This window comes from Meriones unguiculatus, chromosome 3 (assembly GCF_030254825.1).
Source record: "Meriones unguiculatus strain TT.TT164.6M chromosome 3, Bangor_MerUng_6.1, whole genome shotgun sequence".
In the NCBI taxonomy this organism is placed as follows: Eukaryota; Metazoa; Chordata; class Mammalia; order Rodentia; family Muridae; genus Meriones; species Meriones unguiculatus.
In genome coordinates this window covers 21,982,935-22,009,828 of record NC_083351.1, presented here as the reverse complement: position 1 = coordinate 22,009,828, position 26,894 = coordinate 21,982,935, and the positions used below count along the sequence as shown (strand labels likewise).

General features: G+C 48.1%; 1 protein-coding gene across 1 annotated transcript; it reads right to left on the bottom strand.

The window, feature by feature from the left end:
• Positions 1-300: 300 nt before the first annotated feature.
• Positions 301-26,894, bottom strand: Zbtb8a (zinc finger and BTB domain containing 8A). Its single transcript, XM_060379492.1, has 6 exons — positions 26,686-26,894; positions 26,493-26,580; positions 19,524-19,616; positions 7,324-8,102; positions 5,358-5,527; positions 301-959 (listed from the first exon to the last, which is right to left on the bottom strand). The coding sequence occupies exons 4-6, from the start codon at positions 8,099-8,101 to the stop codon at positions 627-629; spliced, it is 1,281 nt and encodes a 426-aa protein (XP_060235475.1). The 5' UTR covers position 8,102; positions 19,524-19,616; positions 26,493-26,580; positions 26,686-26,894; the 3' UTR covers positions 301-626.

The following is a 26,894-nucleotide window of genomic DNA, read 5'->3' as shown; positions in this document are numbered from 1 at the left end:
AGCCATCTCTCCAGCCTCTAGACTAGAAATTTTTAATAGCTATAACTGGGCCCGGCAGTTGGGTGGTCTTATGTGGTTCCCTGTGAGATCCATATGTGCTTTCAAAATACTTTAAAATTTCGTAGGCAGGTTTACTGGCAGGTGAGGTTAAAGGCTCCTGCCGCCAAGGCTGACGACCTGAATTCCATCCCACAAAGTACCAGGAGAGAACCAACTCCTACACATATTTTTCTTGACTTTTGCACGTGCCCTACCACACGCACAACCCCTTCCGAAACAAAATGAATAAAACTGTAATAGAAAAAAAAATGACTGTCTTAACGTTCTGTGATAGATTTATTTAAAATATTTTACTCAAAAAAGTTTGCTAAATAGATTTTTTCCCCCAAAACTTAAAGAAAACGGCATCTCTGTAATAACAGAAAGGGTAAAAACTGATCCTCGCTCATGCCAACGCAAGCAGGGTGTCCCCAGTGCAGCCACAAAGTGCAGAACGGATACGGTAAGCATGCAAGTTACATCAGGTGGCTCCTAGGTCAGTCCGAGGAGCCCGTTCACCGGGCACCGCCCACGCAGAGGTCCGGGTAAACTACAGGCACGCCAGCTCTGGCAGGGCACGCTCCAGGCTACCTAATGTTGGGCTTTATCTCTTTCTCTTCTTCTTCCTCGCTGTCGTCAACCTGTTGTATGACCAGATCGGCGGACCCGTCCTCCACAATCTCCACGTAGGACCTACTCTCCTCTTCACTCGGATGCCACCGGGAATCCTTTTCTCCACCGGAGGGGGACAGACGACGCGGCTCGGCCTCCAGGTCAACAGGGAGGCTGTCGATGCCCACTTCCACGAGGCACTCCTTGCACAGTCTGTAGCGCCTAGTTCCTTCCTGCACCACTTGCCCCGTGATGTCGGTCACGTGGCGCTTGCACTTCCTGCAGATTAGTTTGCAGGCCTGGTGGATCTGGGGAGAGATTTAAGTAGGGATGAAAATGAATTTTTCCAAAGTGGCTCCGTTTGCTATTTTAGGATGTTCAAAAGCCGCGGGTTTAAACCCAAGTTAACATCCAAGGATCAGAGAAGACCCCAGGTGCCGGTGATAAACGCACACCATGGGACACACCAGATAGCGGCTTTCTCAAAATCATGGCTTTCTTACTACTACCACCCGCTTAATAATGCCACACATCCACTAACCCAACAGTATTTGACATGGAAGATAGGGAGTGGATTCTGCTCCAGAGTAAAACACCATGTGCTGTGGACTGCTCTAAAGACTTTAGCAGAAGTACTATTATCATCATCATCATTAAGTATCAAGGGGGCCATGTGCATGCTGTTCTGATCGTACAGGGGACAGAAAACATCAGTTTGGCCACATCAGTTCTCTCCTTCCTCCTTGATGTGGGATCTGGGAATTGAACTTAGGTAGCCGGAGCTCATGAAGCAAGATCCTTTAACTGCTTGCTGAGTCTCCTCACCGGCCTTTCTCTGAGGACTCTATATAGTTTAACTTACTTAGAGATTAAACACATAAACAGAAAGAAACAAAACTTGTTTCATGTATTTTTTTTTTATTTTACTAGAGGAGGAAAAATATAACCATGAATATAAGTTGATCAATATGTCTATAAAGATTAATAGCTATTTTTGTTAACAAAAGATTGGCTGGGAAGTGGACCACACCGGGAGGGAGAGGGCTTGTGTCCTATTCCTGTCAGTATCTTTGTCATTTATTAACCAGGTATCTCAGGGCAAATTTAAACACGATAAACCTGTTTCAAGGTGTCAGTCAAAATACTGAAGAGATAAGGGGATTGTCCAGACAGACGGGAACCTGACTAGCCTAAGTGCACACTGGTTTAAAAAAACAGTGCCGGGGCTGGAGAGCTGGCTCAGAGGTGAAGAGCGATGGCTGCTCTTCCAGAGGAACTGGGTTCAGTTTCCAGCACCCACATGGCGGCTCACAACCATCTAAAAGTTCAGTATCAGGAGACTCGGCACCCTCTCTGGCTTCTCTGGCACCCAGACGCAGGCATGCAGTGCACTCACACGCACGCACACAAAACAGTTACACACGTAAATCTTTTTAGAAGATTTATTTAATTATCATTTTAGTGAGGACTGGAGAGCTTGTCTCAGTAGTTAGGAACCCACACTGCTCTTTCAAAGGACCCGAGTTCAGTTTCCAGCACCCACAGCGGGCGAATCACAACTGCCTGTAACTCCAACTTTAGGGAACCTGACTCCCTCTTCCGGCCTCCGTGAGTACTACACTCGTGTACAAACCCATACACAGACACACCCCTAACATAATTAAAAATAAAATCTAAAGAATGTGTACACCCGGCCCTTTATGGGGGTGCTTGGATTGGCAGAGCAAACACTCTAGCCACCGCGGCATCTTGCCATCCCCACACTTACTCTTCGCTCTGAACATAACACCGTTAGCTAAACAGTCGATGGGGAAAGGAATGGCTGTGTGAGACCAGACCAGGTCCCTGCAGGTGCTCTCTCCAGCAGAGGCGGCACCTGTGAGCGTGCAGGGGCCACAGCACAGTGCGCCGAAGTGTCCAGCGTGTGATCGGGAACCATCGGTCTTCCCTTTAGTGTCTCCTAGTGTGACACTGGCCTTGCTGTGCTCTGGACAGTCTTTTATTTGCAACCGTTAAGGATTTAGATGAAACATCAGTGCGTAGCAAACACAGGGGGACTAAGGGGACGGGCTAACTGACACCACGCAGAGACAAGTGAAGTCAGAGGCAGGAGGAGATATTGCAAAGTAAATGGCTTAGTCTTGTCAACAATCTAGGGAGAAAGGGAGGTGTGTGTGGGGGGAGGCAAATTATGCCAGACTGAAAACACACTTGACGGACTTGACTCTGGCTCAGAAAAAACAGCTATAAATGGTATTTGGCAGGAACTGTGGGGAAATAAGAACTGACCTGACCAAATTTTCCTCGGTTATTCAGTACTTTCGGGAATTGGTTCCCTCCTTCCAGCACATGGTTCTGAGGGCTGAACTCAGGTCCTCAGGCTTAGCAGCCCTTACCTGATGAGACATCTCGCTGGCACGTCTCTTTATATCTATTTGCACATATGTGACTTGTTTTTATTTATGTGCACGTGTACCCGTCTGTGTGAGTATGTGCCACACGAGTGGGTGTCCACAACGACCAGGAGAGGGGGTCAAATCCCTGGAGATGGAATTACAGATGGTTGCGAGCTGCCTGATCCCCTGTAAGAGTCGTATGCATTCTTTTATTTGGGGTAGGAGTGGGGTTCAGGACAGGGTTTCTCTGTGTATCCCTGGCTGTTCTGGAACTTGCTCTATAGCCCAAGCCCAGCTAACGGTATGAACTCTACCAACTGAGCCCCATTTTGGATTTTTTTTTCTTTTTTTGAGATAGGGTCTTACACTGTAATTCAGGTTGGCCTGCATTTACTCTCTAGACCAGGCTGGCCTCCACCTCATGGTGATCCTCCTGTCTGAGCTTCATGAGCACTGGGATTAGTGGCATGAAGTACACCCAGTTCATCATTTTCCTTATTAAACCATGCATGAGGCATTGAGCGTCAAACAACAAACTTCTTGGCACTCTCCTCATAGTCCCTGACTGGGAGGGCCTAGTGCCCTTCTTATTCCCTTTCCTTGGGGAGACTACGAAGAAGCTGATACAGACCAGAAAGAAGTGCCCTGGAGCCAGGTCACACTCAGCCCCCGATGGAGGTCTCAGCACGGTTCAGCTATCAGTAGTACATGCTGCCTATCTAGATAAATGGCGATTCTGACCCAACACTGAAAACATTTGTATGAGGTAACCTTGTCTCCCAGCAGAGAAATATATCAAACCTTATGAGATGTGATATGACCTAGAGTGGAAATATAAAAAAAAATTAGCTCTGAAAAGTATCTCCTACCTCAGGGTCTCAAAGGAGATTAAAATTATATATATATATATATATATATAATATAATATAATGCAGGTGTGACTGGCACATGCCTTTAGTACCAGGGGCAGAGTAAGGTGGACCTCTGTGAGTTCTAGACCAGTGACTGTATTTACATGTTATTTAGTGTGTGTCTGTGTGTACATGTGTGCTACCATGCACATGTGAAGGTCAGAGGGCGACTTCCAAGAGTTGGTTCTCTCTCTCTCCCCCGTGAGTCACTGGACTGAGCTCAGTTGTCAAGTGTGGTAGAAGTGCCTTTACCAGAATAACAATTGTATATAACTTTTTGTAAGTCTATGTATTATTTAACAAAGCAAAAGTAGTACTTCTGGAATAATTCTTTTTTAAAAAAATTATTATATTATATATTGTGTGTGTGTGTGTGTGTTCATGCACCACGGCACATGTGTGAAGGCCAGAGTTGTTCCTCTGGGTTCTGGGAATCAAGTTCAGGGCACGAGGCTTCGCTCATTTGGTGGCAAGGGCTTTACCCACTGAGTGCCATCTCACCGGGCCAAGAGTTGTTAACAGGGTAGAGCTGTGTGAAGAGATTTTCTTCCATGAATTTAGATTTGTGGTCGTATGTGGATAGTAGATGCGGAGCATCTAGATAAAGATGGTGATGCTGACGTGTGCGTGTGAGTGTTCCTATATGCACACACGTGTGAAGGTTAATACGCAGCGTCTTCCTCTACTGTACTCATTTAAAAAAATATTTATCAATTCAATTTTGTGTGTGTGTATATGAGCGTTTTGCCTGCATGTATGTATGTGCAGCATGTGTGTGTCTGGTAACCACAGCATAAAAAAAAGGGTGTCAGAGGCCCTATAATTGGAGTTACAGATGACTGTGAGCTGCCATGTGGGTGCTGGGAACCAAACCTGGGACCTCTGGAAGAGCAGCCAGTGCTCTTGACCACTGAGCCATCTTCCCAGCCCCTCTACCTTTTTCTTTTCTTGTTGTAAAGTCTCTGACCAAACTGGAGCTCAATGGTCAGCAACACTAGCTGACCGGGGAGATCCAAGGAGCCCCCTGTCTGTGCCCCCCAGCGCTGTAATTACAGCGCAGGCCCCCACACCTGGATTGTTATTGTTTTTTAAGGTGGGTGCTTGGGGTCCACACTCAAGTTCTCATTTTTTGTGCGGCAAGCACTCTAGTGAGCGAGCCACCTTCCCATCCCAAGTTTAGATCGTTAAAGCAGTTAAGATGCACGGCTGGGGATGCAGGCAGCTTGCCTGGCCTGCGTGATGCAGTGTTCAATCTTCCAGTGCCAGAAGGAAAAAAAAACGGGGCGGGGGAGGGGATGAGGGAAGGAGAGAGAGAGAGAGAGAGAGAGAGAGAGAGAGAGAGAGCAGATAAAGGCACATATTTCACAAGAAGTGAGAGGACAAAAGTTTGTATACATACTGTTCGGAAATGGCTACTCAGATGGTCCAGCCTGCTAAACCGTTTCCCACAGGCTTGGCACGGGTAGGGCCTTTCTCCCGTGTGGCAGCGCAGGTGGCGCTTGAGGTCTGCCTTCCGCTTCACCACATGTGTGCAGTATGGGCATTTGAATCGCAGCCTGGGAAGATCATCTGTCGTGAGACAGTTGGGTTAAATCACTGCAGAGATCACAGCAAGGATTCTGTTGGCGTAAGGAATCCAGTCTCATGAAGGTGGAGGACAAATGACTTGAATTAGCCACACTGTCAAGTCATCCTGGGCACAGAAGCACAGCTTGAGTGCAAGGAGCGGGTAGCTTTAGACTACCACCCTTACCCTTTCACACTAGATTTTAAATATTTTTTTAAGGACTTATTATTATTATTATTTTTTAATGTGCACTGGTGTTTCGCTGGCCATGTCTGTGACTGTGCCAGATCTCCAGGAACTGGAGCTACAAGCTGTTGTGAGCTGCCATGTGGGTGCTGGGAATTGAACCCGGGTCCTCTAGGAAGAGCAGCCACTGCTCTTAACCTCTGAGCCATCTCACCAGCCCCTAGATTTTAAATTTAAAAAGGTATTATGAGAGTATAAAACTATACACAGAAGCCAAACATAAAACAATTAATTTTTTTGTTGTTGTTTTTTTGAGACAGGGTTTCTCTGTGTAGCCCTGGCTGGCCTAGACTCAATTTGTAGACCAGGCTGGTCTGAACTCACAGAGATCCACCTGCCTCTGCCTCCCAAGTACTGAGATTAAAAGTGTGTGCCACCATACCTAGCTTAAAAGAATTTTTTTTTAAAAAAGATGTATTTACTTATTATTTATGCAGCATTCTGCTTGCATGTGTGCCTGTGCACCAGAAGAGGGCACCAGATCTCATTATAGTTGGTTATGAGCCACCATGTGGCTGCTGGGAATTGAACTTAGGACCTTTGGAAGAACAGTCAGTGTTCTTAACCTCTGAGCTATCTCTCCAGTCCCCTTAAAAGAGATTCTTAAAGATTATATTTGTGATACGTGTATGTTACATGTTGGTACACACGTGTGCCACACTGAGAGTGTAGAAGTCGGGAAAACTTACAGGAGCCGTCTGGTTCTCTCCTTCCACTGTGCCGTCCCAGGGTTTGAATTCCGGTCGGCAGGCTTGGTGGCCAGGGCCTTTACCTGCTGAGACCTCTCGCCAACTGCTTGTTTTGTTCTTCAGGCCAGGGTCTGGCTGGCCCAGAGCCCAGCATGAGCACCCTGCCTCCCCTTAGTGCTGGATTACAGGTGCGTGCTACCACGCACGCCTCGGTGTAAAAGAACTTAATCTGTCCCATGTAGATCTTCTAGAGCCTTGCCCGATTTCTGTAGACACCTGCTAATGTTTCTGTGGTGGTGGTGGTGGTGGTGCTGGGGATAGAATCCAGAGCTAAGTCGTGCAAAAGTGTGTCACCACCACAAGACACCCTCAGGCCATTTTTTTCTTTTGCTTCAAAAGGATGTGTGTGTGTGTGTGTGTGCGCGCGCGCGTGTAATACATGTGTATATGTGTATGTATGTTCTGAGTACTCTATTAAATATACTCAGCATTATAGTTTGAATTAAACATTTTAAATTCATGTTCTATGAAATAAATATGAGTTTAAAAAAAAAATGTAAGGGCCGGAGTTATGGCTCAGCAGTCTGAGAGCAACCGCTGCTCTCCTGGGGGACCTCAGTACGCTTCCCAGCCCCCATATGCCCACAGCCATCTGTAATTCCAGGTCCAGGATAGCCAATACATTTTTCTGGCCTCTCTGGGTATCACCCATCCATGCTCAAACACACACACACACACACACACACACGCACACACAAATGTAGAAATAAATCTCCTTTTAGGAGTCACTTGGTTTAACTGCCATGGCATCTAAAATTGAGGGCACGTGGGACGTGGGAGGGTCTCGGGCTCTCTTGTGGTACCTGGAAAGATCCCGGATGTGGCGTCGGAGCCCTGACCGTACTGGAAGGCGGCGGCGGCGGCAGAGTCCGCCTCAGCCTCGACCTGTGCTTGCTCGTCACGCGGGGAAACACGGCTGGCGGGGTCGGGCGTGCGCGCGTCTCCTTTGCCGGACCTGAGAGGAACCAGCTGAGGCTGCGCCAGCCTCAGATGCCTGGGCTTCTTCACCGAGTCCTTCCTTTGCTCGGGCTGGTGGGAGGCCGGGTGGCAGGCGTACTTGCTCCACGCCTTCCCGCTCGCTGTGCTCGGTCCCCGGTCTGGGCTGGGCTGAGGACGGGGAGACCCGCTGCAGAAAGGGGCGCCCTCCACCCCGTTGGGGCCGGCGTCCTTGTCGGAGAGGCTGAAGTAGCGGTCCTTCTCCTTCTCGCTGATGTCCAAGGAGGACTTGATGAAAGTCTTACACACGCTGATGACGTCGGTCATCTGGAGGAAGCTGGCGGCGGACATCACTTCTATCACGTTCTGGCCCGTCAGGGAGAGCTTGCCCGAGTAGACGAAGTCCAGGATGACGGTGAAGGTGTCCGGCGAGAAGGCCTGGAAGGTGGCGGTGGTGGGCGGGCCGGTCTCCTTGGAGTGGTGAGAGAGCAGCATTTTGAAGTAGCCGCTGCTGGCGAACAGCACGTTGCGGTGCGCTTTGAAGACCTTCCCCTCCACGAGGATGCTGCAGTCGCAGAACACGTCCTGCCGGCGCTGCTCGTTCAGCTGCTGCAGGAGGTGAGACTGGTGGGAGGAGATCTCCATCCTGCGGGGGAGAGGCGAGGGACCGAGAACCACGCCCAGGGTCAGCCGGCCGAGGCACGAACCGGAGGGCTCGGCTCCCGGTCTAAACCTCTAACTAGGAAACACGGTGCCCAGGGCGCCCAAGATGGCAGGTGTCACCGCTGCCCAGAAGGCCCAGGCAGGGGGATCACAGGCCCAAGGCCTGCTGGAGCTACTGAGAGGGTTCAAGGCCAGCCTGGAAAACTCGCAAGGCTGTCTCAAAATAAAAAGCAGAGAAAGGGCTAGGGATATAGTGACATGGCAAAGTACCCGCCTTGGCTTATGGGAAAAGGCCCTGTGTTGATCTCCGGCATTGCAAAAACAAAACAAAACAAAACAAAACCAAGCCAAACAAACAAAACTGGCAGGAGAGAGTTCCAGGCTACCCCGGGCTACACAGCGTGACCACGTCTCCAAAGGACAAACACAAGAAAACACCAGGGCCAAGAAGTAGGCAGTCCCACTTTGCAAGTTTAGAAACGCAGGTTTAACAACTGCCTCCTCCAGAAAAAATGCTGCGTATTTCCCTGTCGGTGACGAAGGAATAAAATTATGAAAAAGTCAGAGAAGAGGACAAAAGACCAGAAGGTTTGACTTGAAAGACGACAGATGGTGGAGAGTCCAGGCTGGTCCCTGAGGAGCACCGGCAGATGCGTTAGCATCACGTTCTCAGTTTCTCTTAGCAGGGACTTTGCTTTCTGTCAGGACCACCTGCCCAGGGGACTGGCACTGCCCACAATAGGTTGGGCCCTTCTACGTCAAGCATTAATCAAGAAAATGTCCCACAGACACGCTTATAGGCCAACCTAACGGTAGCAGTTCCTCAAAAGAGGATCGCAACTATTTGTAACTCCAGTTCCAGAGACTCTGATGCCTCCTTCTGGCCATCTCGAGTACTGCATGCACATGGTGTAGGGCACATACATTCATGCAAACCCTTGGATACACATCAATTAAGACAACTTTTTCTTTCTTTTTTTTTTTTTTCTCCGTGTCCTGGCTGTCCTGGAGCTTGCTCTGTAGACCAGGCTGGCTTCAAATTCAGAAATCTGCCTGCCTCTGCCTCCCAAGTGCTGGGATTGAAGACATGTGCCACCACTGTCCAGCTCACGTAAAATGAATATTAAACATGTTTTAAAGCTAATTTTCCATCAGGGAGATTTTTGTTTGTTTGTCTAAGTTTCAGTGAAAATTGCTCTCCAGGCAGTTTGTTAAGTTGAAAGTGACAGCCAACGATACACGGAGAAACCCTATCTCCAAAAACAACAACAACAGCAACAACAAAAAGAGTTTCAAGAGGGAAATAATAGTGAGTCGATGGGTTGCACACTCTCCTACATCCCTGCAGTAAATTATCTGTCCAGAATACACGGAACGGCATCAGTTTCCTGCCTAGATTTGTTAGTATATCATCTTGGTTGACAGACAAGAGCCCAGGAAACAAAGCCTCCGTAATAGAACCTGGGGGTTCACTTGCCAACTGTTTGAGCTGAAATAGACCTATGACTTTGATGCCAATGAAAAAGTGGAATATGGAGATGAGTGCCACGTGGGGGCACAGTGGCTGCTGAGCTCATACCTGCCTCTGCCTCCTGAAGGCCAGGCTGTTCCCCCCAGCAGCAGTGAGGCAACGATGGGGATTCTGGGCGGGGAAAGGACAGGCTCCAGGCCTCCTTAGACTCTTAGCCCGACTGACTGGAGAACTAATGCTCACCCTAAGCGAGTTTCCTCATACAGCCAGAGGTGGAGACTCGGAGTGGGGGGCAGGGAGAAGGGGAGCACGACAGGGAAGACCAGATAACCAAGCATGCATGGATCGCAAAATGACAAAGGAAGTTATTTCACACCTTGACCAAATGTCCTCTGTAACAAGTATCAATTCGTTGTGAAGGAGAAGGACCTGGGAACTTGAAATGAGAATGCCGGAACAGATTCAGATCATCCGAGAACCTTGTACCTCTCAAGTCCCTTGAGTTCCCCACATACCGGGAAAGCAGCACCTCATTCCTCCTCTTCCATGCCCCTCCTATGGTCCAGAGAGCTCAGGTGGGCCTCAATTTCAGGACCCTTCGGCCTCATCCTCCCAAGCGCTAGGCTATAGGGAGGTGGTACAATGTCCAGTCCTTCTCTTTTTCTCAGACACAGGGCTGCGGTGATTTGAGGAAGCATGGCCGCCTTAGGCCCATATAGTTGGATGTTTAGTCATCAGGGACGATTTGAAAACAATTAGAAAGATCAGGAGGTGTGGCCTTGTTGGAGGAAGTGTGTCACTGGGGGCTTTGGAGGGCCGGGTCATAAGGTTTCCAAAGCCCACACAGGGCCCTGTCTGTCTGTCTGTCTGTCTCTGCTTGCAGATCAGGACATAGCTCTCAACTACTTCTCCAGCACCATGCTCCCCACCACAAAGATAACCCCTAGACTAGACCCCTAAAACTGAAAAGTCCTCAATTAAATTTCTCTTATAAGAGTTGCCTTGGTCATGGCATCTCTTCACAGCAACAGAACTAAGACAAAAGTTGATACCAGGGGGCGGGTGCTGCTGTGACAACCCTGACAGTGCTCCTTGCTAGCACATTGTGGACTTTGGATTAGGAAAGCAGCTGAAGGCTTTAAGCGGGATTTAATGGGCCCCACCAGTGAGAGCATGGAAGACAGCGGTGCCCAGAGCAATGTAAATCATAATGGCCAGCTCAAGACGTTTCGGGGGGGGGGGGGGAGAATATTAGGAAGTGGCCCAGGGACCACTTTTGTGACACTTTGGCAGAGAATGTAACTATTTTTTTTGCCCTTGTCCTAAAAATCTGCCTGAGGCTAAACTTAAGAGTTTTGGATTATGGGTGTTGGTAGAAATTTCAAGACAGCCTAGCATTGACTTTGTCGTGGGGTTGTTGTTGTGTGGTAGTTGTCCTATGATAATCACTTATTTTATTATTATTTTTTTCAAGACAGGGTTTCTCTGTGCAGCCTTGGTTGTCCTGGACTCACTTTGTAGACCAGGCTGGCCTGGAACTCATGTCGATCCACCTACCTCTGCCTCCCTCCAGTGCTGGGATTAAAGGCATGCACCACCCACCACGCCATGCTTGATAAACATTCTTATGCAGATCTACAGTGAGAAAGAGCAAGCTGGACAAAGAGAAATACAAAATGTACAGCGTGCACAGGAAAGGAGCACCAGGAAGCAGACTGGAGATAAGTCCAGCGTTCAAGGAAATAAAAAGTGTCAAGAAAAGCCCGTTGCTAAGTGGAAAAAAGGAGTTGTGGACTTCAGGGTGAGCCCTCACCCGGCTAAGGTTCCAACCTGTGAACAGGAATTAAAGGAAACCTTAAACAGCAGAGGAAGCCATAGACAACAGAAAGCTGGAGAAGGGGGCCAAGTTCCGGCCCCAGCAAGCAACAGAGCTTGGCTTCACCACGTGGTTCTGGCTTTAGAGTCAAGGATTCAAGAAAGGGGTTGTGGAGTCAGGGCTGCTGAGGTCAGGCATGTGTCGAGGTGTGTCCCTGTATGGAGGCTCAGAGAGGCCACGGAACGAAGGTGAGAAGGCAAAGCTGGGATTGCCTTGGAGATCCCAAAATGTTGGAGATGCCAGAGCCGTGGGATACCTGCCAAAGAGAGCTGTAGATGAGGTATGGAACCAGCCCAAGAGAGAGAAGTGTGTTGCAGTCAACAAAGCTGAAAGGAGTTGGAGATCTGAAGAGCGCTTTGACATCAGACAGAGGAGTGCAGAATTTAGAGTTTTACCCAGCTGGATTTCGGACTAGCTCTGGTCCAGTATTTCCTCACTATGTTCCCTGTTCTCCCTTTCGGAATGGTAATGTGTTTATATTCTGTGCAGCTGTATGTCGGAAGTTTGTGATTTGCCTTTTGCTTTTACGTGAGGTTACAGTTAGGAGATTGCCTTGAGTCTCAGAAGACTTTGGAGTTTGAAATAGTGTTGAAACAAGAAAAGGACTTTTGAAGTTGGATTGAATGAATTTTGCATTCTGATATGGCTACAAGCCTTTGGGGGCCGGGGAGTGGAACATAGTGGTTTCTGTAAGAACGGGCCCCATAGGCTAAGATAAGGGGTGGCTGCCATTCCTAACTTGCCTTTAAACAGCTCTGGGGTTCCTGACCTGAGACACTCATCTGTACTCCCCTCACCACTCCAGCACCACTGGACCATAATCAGGGCCACAGAACATTTTCCAAGGGGATAAATCCTACTCCGGCACAGGAGGAAACAAAGAGAGTGTCAGATTTCACTAAATGACTTTGGCTTAAACCTAGCAATATATTTGGTAATGACCTCTAAGGGATACACTGTTTAAATGGGATGGATTCATTGCCCCAGAAGCAGTTGCCAGATCCTGGACATAAAGTGTTAGGCATGAGCACCTCGGAGCAAAATGTGTTTCTCTGCCTGACTGCAACTTGGACTCAGGAGTAAATTATTTCCAAATAAGTTAAAATGCCAGAACGTCTGACAGAATGTGGAAGAAACCCAAATGAGATAGCTGCCATTATGACTCCATCAGAGAGAAGACACCCTGAAAAACTGGGTGCTAGCCAACAGGATATGGTGTGCACTAAAAGCCCTGGAAAGAGAGAGAGAGAGAGGGAGAGAGAGAATTGAGCAATATATGACCTCATCTTTTTTTCCCAAACTGTGACACTCAGGTCGAAGTCACAGGCAGGGGCTACAGCTCAGCGGTGGAGTCTTCAGCCACCATGCCCTGTGGTCTGCGTCCAACACTGAATACAGAAGAAGAAGGAAGGGAGAGGCGGAAGGAGGGAAAGCCAGATGCAGCATGACACGCCTGTAATCCCAGTGCTGGAGGGGAAGACAACAGGGCATTCTCGGGGCTTGTTCGTTTCAAGTTCCAGGTTTGGCAAGACCCTGTCTCAGAAAATAAGGTGGGGGACAAACTTAGTGGTACATATCTTTAATCCCGGCGCTTGAAAGGAAGAGGCAGGTGGATCTCTCTGAGTTCAAGGCCAGCCTGATCTCCATAAAGAGTTCCAGGCCAGGAGAGTTCCAGGGCTGGAGAGATGGCTCAGAGGTTAAGAGCACTGGCAGTCCTTCCAAAGGTGCTGGGTTCAATTCCCAGTACCCATGTGGTGGCTCACGACCGTCGATAAGAGGATCTGATGCCCTCTTCTGTCTTAGGCACGCATACAAACAAAACAAAAAGACTACATAGTGAGGACGTAACTCAATACTGGGAAAGTGACTGAGGAAAACATTTGATATCAACTTTTGGCCTCTACATACATGTGCACACACATGTACATATATGCATACATGCATGTACACACAGGAACGTGTACACATACACAGAAGGAAAGAGTAGGGCTGAGGCTACCTAGCTCAGGGGCTCCGATTACCAGGGAAGAGTCCCCTGGTTCTGTCTCCAGCACTAAGGAAACGAGCAAGGAAAACACAAAGCGAAAATGGAAGCAGCAGTGGAATTTGCAGTCACTTTTACATCCAATCTGTACAACTTTTGTGCCCTGCCTCTACAGAGATCTTAGCTTTCAAGGTACCAGTGCCCACCCCTTAGAAACAGTGACTAGTCCCATTAAATTGGACAGTGCCCTTCTGGGGAGGAGCTCCTTTATTTGCATATTGTGAGCTAGCCTGGGAGACTTGGGGAGATATTGCCTCAAAATAGAAAGTTAAAAAAAAAAAAAAAAAGGCTGAGGATGTAGCTTAGTGGCAGAGCAATGTCCTATTATACATGAGAACGTTTACCCAATTGTCAGATTGATGCAATTGTCTAGAGAACCTCTTCCATGGTTTAAAGTCGGGTGTACGTGCAGCTCAATACAGGGTAAAGGTCCTAGGTTACCAGGTGCGGTGTTAGGAGAGGGTATGTGTTTAGTCCAAACCAAGTGGAGTCCCGGGCCACTAAATCATGCCCTATGATTGCCTGACCCAGCTCCATGGGCAACTTTCAAATGTCCAGCCTAAATTCCTAAGTGTAGATTCTTAATCACTTTCCCCAGTATTGAGTTACTGTTATTTTGAGACTGAGTCTCCCTATATAGTTTTGTTTTTTATTAAGATTTATTTATACAAAGGAGTGTTTTATTTGCATGCATGCCTAAGACAGAAGAGGGCATCAGATCCTCTTACCGATGGTTGCAAGCCACGGAGTGGGTACTGGGAATTAGAACTCAGGACCTTTGGAAGAGCAGCCAGTGCTCTTAACCTCTGAGCCATCTCTCCAGCCCACTCACCATGTAGTCGTGGGTGGCCTGGAACTCTTATAGAGATCAGGCTGGCCTTGAACTTAAGAGAGACCCTCCTGCCTCTTCCTCTCCTTCTTAAAATGCTTTAGTGTTCTCTGTAACGATCTGATTATTTACTTTCCATATCACTACAGAAGGAAGATCACAGGGAGGCAGAGATGGCTCCCCAGTGTCATTAAGGTCCCGGGACCCACATCAGGCAGCTCATGTCCACTTGCAACTCCAGATCAGGGGATCCAGTGCCCTCTTCTGGCCTCTGCAAGTACTGTGCTCACATGCACACGCAGCCACCTCCTCCCCCGTATATACATATATATACAATTAAAAATGTTTTCAGAAAGGAACTCACACTGGAGTTATAGTTCCTGTTGCTGTGATAGACTGTCAAGCCAGGTGGTGGCGGCGCACACCTTTAATCCTGGCAGAGGCAGGTGGATCTATGAGTTCGAGGCCAGCCTGGGCTACAGAGTGAGTTCCAGGACAGTCAGGGCTACACAGAGAAACCCTGTCTTGGAAAAACTAAATAATAAATAAATAAATGATGATGATGGTGACGATACTGACATAAGCAGCTTAAGCAAGAGAGTTTATTTTGCCCATAGCTTGAGGGTTCAGCTCATCACGGTGAGGGCATCCTGGCATGGGAGCTTGAGGCAGCTGATCATCGTATCTACAGGGAAGAAGACAGAGAACCAGGGATGCTCCTGCTCAGCTAACCCCTTCCTCTTCCTGGCCAGGACCCAAGCCCGGAGAACTGTGCCCCCTCCTCCTTTAGGCTGTGTCTTCTGCACATCAAATAACTTAACCTGGATGAGTTCTCCTAGGTGTGCCTGCAGGACTCAGCATCCTTTGGGACCTGGTTCTAGCTAGCATCTGTCTGCTCATTTCATACTTCCTCTCCCTCCCTATTCTTGTTATTCATCCATTTTTTGTTTTTCTTTTTCGATTTATTTATTGTTTATACAACATTCTGCCTGCATACCAGATCTTACTATAGATGGTCATGAGCCACCATATGGTTGCTGGGAATTGAACTCAGGACCTTTGGAAGAACAGCGAGTGTTCTTAACCTCTGAGCCATCTCTCCAGCCCGTATTTTTGTTTTTTTAAGACAGGGTTTCTCTAGCTCTGCCCATTCTTGAACTCACAGACAGCCGCCTGCCTCTGCCTCCAAGGGCTAGGATTAAAAGTGTGCACCACCACCATACCCAACAAGGAGAACTTTTTTCAGAGATCAACAGTTAATGCAGAGACTAATAAGCATCAAAGTGCCGAGAGGAAGTGATTATGAATACTCAGCCCTTGACGGGACATCTAACCAACCCTACCTCAAGGCTCAAGGAAAAGGGGAGAGACAAGTGTAAGAGCCAGCACACGGGGAAGAGTGCGCCAAAATGCTGTCCTTTGGACATGCAACGGCTGCTGTACTCAGGAACTCACAGCAGCTGCGAGTTCATGAAAAGCGCAGAACCAGGCATGGATGAGGAGAGGCTCCTGAGGCCCAATGTTAGCTGAGGAGTCACTGACAGTTGATGAAGGCTGGTGGGGGAGGGAGAGCCATTTTCCTTTGCAGTTTTGGCCACTGGTAGGTTGTCCACTATCCAATGAATGCCCTCACAGGCGGGTGCATAAGGACAACCCTACTGGACCCAGTGGGTTATGAAGAAGACATGGAGGGGGAGAAGGAGGACATGAACTTAGGAGGGGGATGTGATGGAGAAGTTAGAGGTGGAGAGTTGGTAGTTACATGATCAAAATACCTTATATACATACATGGAATTTTCAAAAAAAGAAAAAGTAATATATTATAGATTTATTTATTATTTCTATAGTATTCTGCCTGCATGTGTGCCTGCACATCAGAAGAGGGCACCAGATATCATTACAGATGGTCGGGAACCACCATGTGGGTGGTGGGAATTGAACTCAGGACCTTTGGAAGAACAGCCAGTGTTCTTAACCACTGAGCCATCTCTCCAGCCTCTCCCCACCTCAAAAAAATTATATTAAAAAATCCGACAAAGGGGGCTGGAGAGATGGCTCAGAGGTTACGAGCACTGGCCGCTCTTCCAGAGAACCCAGGTTCAATTCCCAGCACCCACATGACAGATCACAGCTGTCTGTAACTCTAGTTCTAGGAAATCCTATACCCTCATACAGACATGCAGGCAAAACACCAACACATGTAAAATAAAAATAAACAAAAAAAGTCTGGCAGTAAGTTGGAGGTTTGGGAGACAGACAGTGTGTGAAGTAGTCACCACCCAAGAGTGAGGACGTAAGCTCTGACCCCCAGAACCCACATAAGTCCTAAAGTGATAGCGTGCATATGCAGTCCTGATGAGAACGAGACATAAAAATTTGTTAGGCATTTTAGGGACTAGAGAAGTCTAAAGTGTCCTTGGTTCCGTCCTGACCAGAAGGCCCTGGGATGGCCTTCCCCCTTATGGTCACCTTGGACCCCTGGAAATGTGACAAAGGGAATCACCAGTTTTGTCCCTACTTAGGATTTAAAATACCCTATTAAAAAAATAGAGCTGTCATTTTTTTTTTTTTGAGGCCCACTAAGGGAAAACTATTTGCTCTCAGTCAAAAGAAGGGGACCCGAGTGGCCTTGGTGGAAATACGACAGTCTCCTCTGCTCTGAAGACTGGACTATTGTGCACTATTGCCTCTTACCCTGAGTTAATCCGCTAGACTGCTCATTACCTGGGGAGGAGATCATTTCCTCAGGAAAGCACATTCACCTGAAGACTAGCAACAGATGGGGGGAATAATTATCCCCTTAATGAGATCATGGGCTTACCCTTCCCAGAAGCCACTCTCTTGATGTAGTGGATTGCAGAGCTTCACCACACAGCACTGCTAAGCCTGACTGTTTAATGCCAATCTTCTGTCTATCTTCTTTCCACCCACCCACCCACCCACCCCTCCATCCATCCATCCATCCATGTATGTATGTGTATATATGTGTGTGTGTGTGTATCTACTGTCTATGTACCCACTCTGTATGATCTATCTATCTATCTATCTATCTATCTATCTATCTATCTATCTATCTATCATCTGCTATCTATCATCTACCTATCTACTTTTGTACCTATCTTTTCCATTTGAATACCAGAGGCAGGCAGATCTCTTGAGTTTGAGGCCAGCCTGGTCTACAGAGTGACTAGTCTGGGTTTTCTCATCTTTCTCTGAAGCACCCAACTTTCCTTCCACCATGTAGCTGAACATGCAGCTTTCTTGGCCCTAACTCAGAAAGGCCTCTCTCTTTCTCTCTCTCCTTCTCTTTCCTTCTTCTTTCTCCTCTTCCTCCTCCTCCTTCTTCTTCTTCTCCATTTTCCTCCTCCTGGCAGCTTCCTAGATTTATAGCTTGCTGATCCTGTTATCTTCCTTTCCAGATCTAATAAAATGGTCCTCAAGCTTCCTTCTAAATCTATTTTAAAATAATTTTATTAAGGAAACTTTTGATGCTAGTTACAGGCCCCCAAGATCTGGCTACTCCTTGGATATACCTATCCTTGTGCAAACCTGCCTAAGACATACCTGATTGGTGAATATATCTGGGCAGGGCATAATAGCGCAGGCGTGGCTACAAACCCCTGGCTTTTGAGGACAGGAGAATCACAGGAAAGAGACAGACAGGAAGAGAGGGGGCAGGAGGATGCCTCGATGGCTTCGCCTGGAGAAGGAACCACGTGGGCCAGGAGGAAGGAAGGGCTCCAAGGATGGCGTGCATGTTGAAAACACCAAGATGAAAAATATAAGCAAGTATCTTGGGATTACGGATGGGAGGTAGGCCAGATGAGGATGCTTAAGGCGGATGGCATTGGATGGGGGCTGGGAGATGGATAGTGAGGTTATTAAGACAGTGTAGGTAGAAATGTCTGCCCGGCCCAAGGTAAATAAGGCAATCATAGACTCTAACAGGTGTCTGTGTCTTACTATTTGTGATAGTGGGTTAGATAATATTGCCGTGATAATCTTAGGACTAACAAATAACACTATATAGTCCAACACTCAGTTTTATTTTCTACAACAGGAAACTGAGGATGCAAAAAGGAATCCCAATTTCCCCAGCAACAACCCCAGCGCTGCTATGCTGAAATGGGAGGCAGAGACAAAAGACACCCCAGAAATTTGAAGGCCCACTAGCCTGACTCACAAAAGCAGCAAACAAGAGACACTGTCTCAAGCAAGGCAGAATCTGGGAAACACCCAATAAAGCTGGCATCTGATCTCCACATGAATACCCATACTCACACACAAACATGCACAAATGTACACAAAAAGAGGAAAAAGGGGGGGAGGAAAGTGAACAGATATAACCGACCAAGAAGATAAGAATAATGAAAATTTTATACAGTGAGTTTGAACACAGTAAATGCATTCTGTAATCCATTAAGAATACATAATACATATACAGTTGCAAAATTCCACTTCTATATAGGTTTTTTTGTTGTTGTTGTTGTTATTGTTGTTTTGTTTTGAGACAAGGTTTCTCTGTGTGGACCTGGCTGTCCTGGAACTTGCTTTGTAGAAGAGGCTGGCCTCGAACTGAACTTAGAGATCTGCCTGCCTCTGCCTCCTGAGTGCTGGGATTAAAGGAGTGTACCACCACTGGCCAGCTTTTTATATAGGTATTTAGTTAGTTAGTTTTTCAGGACAGGGTTTCTGTGTAACCTTGGCTGTCCTGGGCTTGCTTTGCAGACCAGGTTGGCCTCGAACTCACAGAGATCTGCCTGCCTCTGCCTCCCCAAGTGCTGGGATTAAAGGCGTGCACCACCACCGACTGGCCAACTGTAATTCTTAAAACTTTAGGGGCTGAGGAGATGGCTCAGTGGTTAATAGCACTAGCTGCTTTTCCAGGAGACCCCAGTTCAAGTCCCAGCACCTACATAACGGCTCACAACCATCTGTAACTCTAGTTCTCAGGGACCCAACATCCTTTTCTGGCCTCTGCATGCAGTACACAGACATACATGCCGGCAAAACACCTATACCCATAAACTAATAGAAATTTAATTTTATTGATATATAGAATTAATACTTATGTTAATATAAAATAAAAGGATTAAAAATTTTGTAGCTGGGGTGGAGCTCAGTGGCAGAACACCTATAGCCCCGATTTCAGCCTCTAGTACCAAGGAAATGGTTTCCTCATACCTGGGAATGTCCAGATGCTACTCCTGGAATCTGAAGAGGGTTGAAGGGCAAAGAGGAAGAACTCCAAGTCCGTGAGTTCACAAACAGGAATGTCTGTGGAGAGAGAAGATAAACACACAGAGTCAACTTCCGTAATTCAGAGCTACTCATTTATACAGAGGGCATCAGGGCTCACCAGGCAAAAGTAATTTGGCATAGATTATTAGTTTTAAAAAAGTGATTACTTTCTAAATAAATGAACATTTCCAGGGCATGGTGGAACACTCCCGGAATCCCAGCACTTGGGATGTGACAACAGGAGGACCAGGGGTTCGAGGCTAGCTTTAGCTAGTTAGTGAGTCTGAGAACAGTCTGCCTCAGACCCTGCCTCAAAAAAAAAAAAAAAAAAAAAAGCTTAGGAAACATTGGCAACTGAGGCAGCAGGATGGAAATTGTGAACAAACTCAGAAGCTGGAGGAACAACAGGTTTTATTGTTGGTTGAGGCCCAGGTGGGTTTCAAACTTCTGATCCTCCTGCCTCAGCCTCCACGGTATTAGAATTACAGGCATGTGCTACCATGTCCAGGAAAACGAGGAATCTGAGGGGGGAAAGCTCTTTGCCACAATGAAAGCTCATCCGTTACCCAGCCCTGGGGAGCTGGGAGGGTGTGGGCGGAGCAGTTGCTCGCTCAGCTCTCAGGGTCCTCCAGAGCTATTTAGGGCACAGTCATGATCTAGTCCGTGGACAGCAGAAGAGAATTCAGAGCTACCAGAGAGCTAAGCCGGCTCAGTGCCCTACACGGCTTCTACAGGCTGATGAAATGTCGTATTTTGGGACAATCACCAAGTTCCACCCTAGCTACTACTCAGACACCTTTAGAACTTCCTCTTGGAAAACTAAAAAGTACATTTCCCAGACCCCTTTGCAGTTAAGTAAGTTCCTGCCATGTAAAACACCAATGAGGTTTTTTTTTGGTTTGTTTGTTTTTTTGTTTTTATGACAGTTTCAAGGCAGCTGGGCTGCTAACGTTGGCACACATGTTTACGGAAGCTTAACGACTGTCAAGACAGCACATGATTTTTTTATACGCGTATGCAAATATCACAAATCTCATTATGTAAGCGTTATGTTGACAACTGTGATTTTTTTTTTCCTCTTCTTTTTGAAACAGGGTTTCTCTGTGTAGCCTTTGCTGTCCTAGAACTCTTTCTGTAGACCCAGGCTGGCCTTGAACTCACAGAGGTCAGCCTCACAGGTGCTGGGATTAAAGCGGTTGTACCACCACCACCCAGCTGAGCTCACAGAGCATTACTGTCCCCCTGTGGAGTTGCCTGAGGCAGGAACAGCCTTAAACAAAAACATCCTAAGCGCCACTCTTGCCTATTTTTTTTTTTTTTTTTTTCCCATCTTCAGTCTTATGTGTATGGGTGTTTTTGTCTGTGCACCATGTGTGTTCAGTGCCTGAGGAGGCCAGAAAAGGGAGTTGAATAATTTTTTTTTCCAGTTAAAGGGGTAATTTTACTATGTAGCCCAAGCTAGCTTCCAATTATAATATGCCATATCCAGCTATGATTTTTTGTTTGTTTGTTTTGTTTTCTCAAGACAGGGTTTCTCTCTGTAGGCTTGGCTTTCCTGGAACTCACGCTGTAGACCAGCCTGGTCTGGAACTCACAAAGATCCATCTGCCTCTGCCTCCCAAGTGCTGGGATGCATGTGCCGTCGCTGCCCAGGCTGAATTTTTTTTTTTTAAGTATGTATAAATGGGTTGGGCGTGGTGGTGCACCGCTTTAACCCCAGCACTCAGGAGGCAGAGGCAGGAGGATCTCTGTGAGTTCAAGGCCAGCCTGGTTACAAAGAGAGTTCCAGGACAGCCAGGCTGTTACACAAAGAAGCCCTGCCTCAAGGGGGGGTGGGGGGAGGCATATATAAGTTTATAGAAAGAGTTTAATTTTTAAAATTATAATAATTTATTATTGTGTGGTGTGTTGTCCCGTGTGCATACCCGATGGTGGGCACCGAAGGTCAAAAGGTCACCGACTGGCAGGAATTGAGGGATCGAACTCAGGTCATCCAGGCTGACGGATGTCTTTTCCCCTCAGACCTGTCACACTGGCGTCCAATAACCATTTTATTATTTTTCAATAATTTCTTTTTCAAACATGAAAATTATCTCAGGGCTGAAGAGACATCCCAGAGGACAGGAGTAGCTGCTGCTCTTTAAGAGGACCCAAGTTCGGTTCCCAGCATCTCCATCCAGAACTTCACCACTGCTAAGGCACAAGAGAAATGACTAGAACACTGGGGGCTGGAGAGATGGCTCAGTGGTTAAGAGCACTAGCTGTTCTTCCAGAGGCCACACAAGACAGCCCCCAATTCTCTGTAACTCCAGTTCCCGGGGACCCTCACAACAGGCATATGTGCAGGCAGAACACCAACGCATGCAAAGTAAAAGTAAATTAATTAAAATAAGTAAATAAATAAATAAAATCTCCAAAATTATACGCAAAGCAAGCGAACAAATAGCTGAGTGTGCCTAGAACCAATTTACAAGTCTTCTGCTCCTCTGCCCCCCACGATGTGCAAATGTCTGTACTATGCCTCAGCTGCAACAGTTTGCGCTCCCAGAAGAAAACTGAAATAACACAGGGAAAGACACTGCCTGGGAATGAAGGAACAGGAAAACCATTTAAAGCCTAATTCAAATCCCAGCACTCAGGCGCGGATCTTGCTTGAATAAAAGGGTTTACAGAGTTTCAGGCAAAAATGGCATTCTGCCTCAAAAACCCAAAATGAACCAAAAGAGGGCAGGGGCGGTTGGTAAAGTGCTATTTGGCATGCACGAAGCCCAGGGTTGATCACCGGGGTAAGACTTGGAGTGGTTGTACACAGCCAGAAACCCAGTATTGAGGAAAAGGCAGGGAGATTTGGAGTTCAAGGTCTCCCTTGCCTGCAGAGCAAGGCTGAGGCAAACCCGGGCTACTTAAGACTGTGCCTTCCTGAACTACACAGCAACAGGAGATGAAGAGCTCCAGCAAGCCTGAGACTGTCAAACATGCCTCTGGTAGGCCTCGCTCTTCCTCCTTCCCTCTCCCTTGCAAACCACATCTCTACTTAGCCAGCGAGTGTCTAAGTGTCCCCTTAGTTGGGCACTTTATTATGCCAGACTCATTCCTTGAGACAGGTTTTCTCTGTATAGCCCTGGCTGTCCTGGAACTCACTCCGTGTAAACAAGGCTGGCCTTGAACTCACAAAGAACAGCCTGCCTCTGCCTCCTGAGTTGCACCACCGCTGCCAGGCTCCCTTCTTCCTCTTAAAGAACACACCGGCAAGGTCATCTGCTGCTGTTTTCTGCCTCAGTCAGAAAGCCACCACTTTACTTTTCTTCCCCACTAAATAAAGTTTCTCTCTGTGAAAACAGGTGTTGGGGTACACTCTGTGCCTAATCCGGGGTCCAGGAGGGAGGACACTGCTGTGTGCAGGTCCCTTCAGGAAGTGCTCAGTAAGCTAGGTACCCTACAGCTTGATAGCAGAACAATTTACAGTAACATAGTATTCTGCATCAAAAAAGGATTCTTTTCTGCATACAGAACTGTGTCCCAGGTGTGGAATGCCCTCTGGATTTTTTTAATTTTTATTTTTAGTAGACTCGTCTTAATTGGAAACATTTACCATATATATCTCTTACGGGTTAAATATCTACAGTAGTTCCTAAGAGGACTGCAGAATTCAAAATTCCCATTAGGGTCAATGATCTTTTTGTTGTTGTTATAATTTATGTAGTTGTACTTTATTTACATTGGTGATTTGCCTGCATATATGTCTGTGTGAGGGTGTCAGGTCCCCTGGAACAGGAGTTATGAACAGTTATGAACTGCCATGTGAGTGCTTGGAATTGAGCCCGGATACTCTGGAAGAGCAGCCAGTGCTCTTAACCACCGAGCCATTTCTCCAGCCCCCATCAATGATCTTTTAAGAGGTGGTTGGTAAAAACAATCACATATTTTTAGGAACCATTAAGTCTGAAGGTCTTTGGAATAGAAAGAAAAGTCCTGTAGACTGAAGACTTGGGTGACAAGGTTTCTGAATGAAGCTTGTGGTCTAGAAAACCATCTTTTCGTACCATATGCAACACTGATCTAGACCTTAACGTGTTGGTCTTAGCAAAAACCCTTCCTCCTGACTGTGAGCTAACTGGAACGCAATTGTGTTCTTCGAAGGGTGAACATATTGTGATTCTTGGAAAATTAAGAATTAAGTCCAGAAACAATTTAAGAGCTGTGCTGTAGGAAGCTGTGCCTCCTCCAAGCTCCTGCTGAAAATTCACTCACAGAGGAAGTTATTAGGCCATGGGGGGAAGGGTCCTGCCCTCATGGATGGGATTAAAATCCTGATAAATAATGAGGACACAGCACTGTCCTCATTATGTATGTAGCAACAAGGTGCCATACTGGAAGCAGAAAGCAGCCTTCACCGGTCGGGGCACCATCACCTCCTTACTCTTCTACTTCTCAGCATCTCTAAGTGTAAGAAATAAAGAGCTGTTCTTGTTTTGTTGTCCGAGACAGGGTTTCTCTGTGTAGCTCTGGCTGTAGACTAGGCTGGGTTTGAACTCACAGAGATCCTCCTGCCTCTGCCTCCTGAGTACTGGGATTAAAGCTCCGCAGCCCCGCAATATCTCTTCTTTATGTTACCCAATCTTGGGTAATCTTAGGGCTACAGGCTCTAAGATGGGAAAGTTTAGAATTAACTATCAGAGCATTTAAGAGGAGCTGGAGAGATGTCTCGGTGGCTAAGAGCACTGGCTGTTACTCCAGGTGACATGGGTTCAATCTCCACTACCCTCGTGGCGGCTCACAGCCATCTGTAACTCCCACCCAAGGGGAATCCAACACTCTAATCTGGTACAAGGCATGAACTTGATTCACCGGCACGCATGCAGACAACACACACACACATTTATGTGTGTGTATACATACATACATATGCACACATACACATATATATATCTTAAATAAATAAACGAGTTTTGAAACTATAGTTGGAAAAGCCTCAGTGAGATGTCATTTGTGCCATAACCAAAGCAGGAAGGAGTCCTGTGTCTCTTTGAAAGAAGAGACTCCAGGCACTCCAGGCAAGCTGAGTAGCAGGTGTGAAGGCCCTGAGGTGCAACAAGTCAGAATGGAGCAGGGAGAGGGGATGGGCGGGAAGGGCCGGCCACTGTGCAGTGTGCTGGTAATGTCAGCCAACCCCAGCCTGAGGCAGGGAGAAGCAAGACCAAGGCAGCCCTAGGTCCCTCGGCCAAACCCTCATCTTATAATACAATTAAACTTTTAAGTGTAAGGGGGGCCTGGGGCTGTATCTCAGCAGTAACACTTGCCCAGCATGGGTAAGGCCTGGGTTCAACACCGCAAAATACACACTTGCGCGCAAACAATGGGGCCTTTGGGGTTTTGTTGTTGTGTGTTTATTTTAGTAAGATGTTTGTTTCTCCATTTAAGGCTTAGAGAGAGCTGGGCATACGGTTCCGTGGCAGACTGCATGTGTGACACGCATGAAGCCCTGGGTTCAATTTGAGCACAGAATAATACCAGGTGTAGTGATCCATGCTTGCAATCCAGGACTTGACAGGTGGCTGCAAGAGAATCAGAAGTCCAAGGTCATCATAAACGACATTGATGTCGGGCTAGCCTGGGCTGCGTGGGACCCTGTCTCAAAAAAAAAAAAACCAAAAAAAAAAAAAAACCAAAAAAAAAAAAAAAATGGAGGGGGGATATATAAAATATTAATAAAACAAGAGGTCAGGGGGAATTTAAAAACCATATTGACGTCTTTGAATATTAAAAAAAAATAGAATTATGCCATTGAAGACAGAAATTGGCCTAGTGCATCCATCCTAGCACTCCAAGGTGGAGGAGGCGGGAGGACCAAAATGTCAAGGAGAGCGTGAACCCAGTTTAAAAGAAGGAACAAACAGGTAAATAGAAGTGAGATTTAAGTGATACACATCAGTGAAGGTTTTTGGTACTTGTGGAAACAGCTCCTGGGAGTTGTTGCAAGAACAGGGGACTTTGGGAGGATGCCACCACTCAGCTCTCTGGCTAAGGATGAAACTCAACGCTTAGCGTCTTTCCTGTGCCAGGCAGAATAAACAAACAGCCTGAGCTGGTGGCTGTCTCATAAGAGATCAAGTGAACTATTTCATGAACGTGAAACCACTCCATGCACGGAAGTTCTGCAAATATAAACTCTTCTAAGGTGCTGGCTGCGGCGTGTGCGGTTAGGTGCCCGCTAGGTGTGAATCCTATTCCAAACACGTCTCGTAGAGACGAGGAACACGGCTAACCGCATGGTCAAGGGCGAGTCAGCGCGCCAGAGCGCGAAGGCACCAAACCAGACAGCGACGCCAGCTGGGAGATGCCAGGGACAGTCCGCCCGGAGGCAGCCGGGGCTGCACGCTTCTGCCCTCGGTTCTAAGCCCGGAACTGCCGCGTGGTGATGGGAAGCCGGAGGGCGGAGGGCGGAGCGAGCGAGCGAGGGAGCCGCAGCGCCCCGCGCCCCGCGCCCCTCCCCCGCCTCGGCGCCCGACGGCTGCAGACACGCCCGGCTCCGTGGCGCCGCCTCCCCGCCGCGGCCGCCGCCAGGCTCCGGCGCCTTCCCGCCTTTCCCGGGGGACCCGGCGGGGCGGGCGAGGGCGCGGGTGGCGACGGCGCGGCCATTGTCCCGCAGCCGCGCCCGGGGCCGCGGCCGCCCGCGCCTCCTTTGTGGCCGTCGCCGGCCCTCGGAGCCGCCGCTCCGCGCCCCCCGGCTGCCAATGGCGCCCGGCCGCCCCCGCGCAGCCCCGCGCACCGGCCCGGGCGGCATCCCCGGGGCGCACCGCGGCGGCCCCGCCGCCCTCCGCCGGGCTCTCCGCCGGGGCCCGCAGCCCCGACGCCCCGGCCGCCCTCCGCCCGCTCGCCCGCCCGCCCGCCCGCGCCGGCGCAGCCACTTACCGCGGGGCTCTGGCCGCTCGCGCGCGCCGCTGAGCGATTCCCGGTTCCCGGTGGGGGAAGCACCCCGCCGAAGCCGAGGCTTTGCGCCCTAAAACAAGTAGCCCCAACGTGGGAGAAACAAAAGGTATTTGCTGACGTGGGCGTTGGACAGAAACGCCCGAGGGCTGAGGACACAATTAAAGGGGCAACGCACAGATTTCAGGCACCAACCAGCAGCTTCGCCCACTCCCCTTGTCCGTGCCCACACCCGACTGCACCCTCCGCAGGCACTGGGGCGCCCAGGCTCCCCAGCAGTTGACTGCGGATCATTCCTTCAGTCGGGAGCTTAAATTTTAAAATTGTACTTTGCGTTGGGAAAGGCGCCTCCGGAGGGCAGAAGGGCTGGGTTGCTAAGATGTGGGG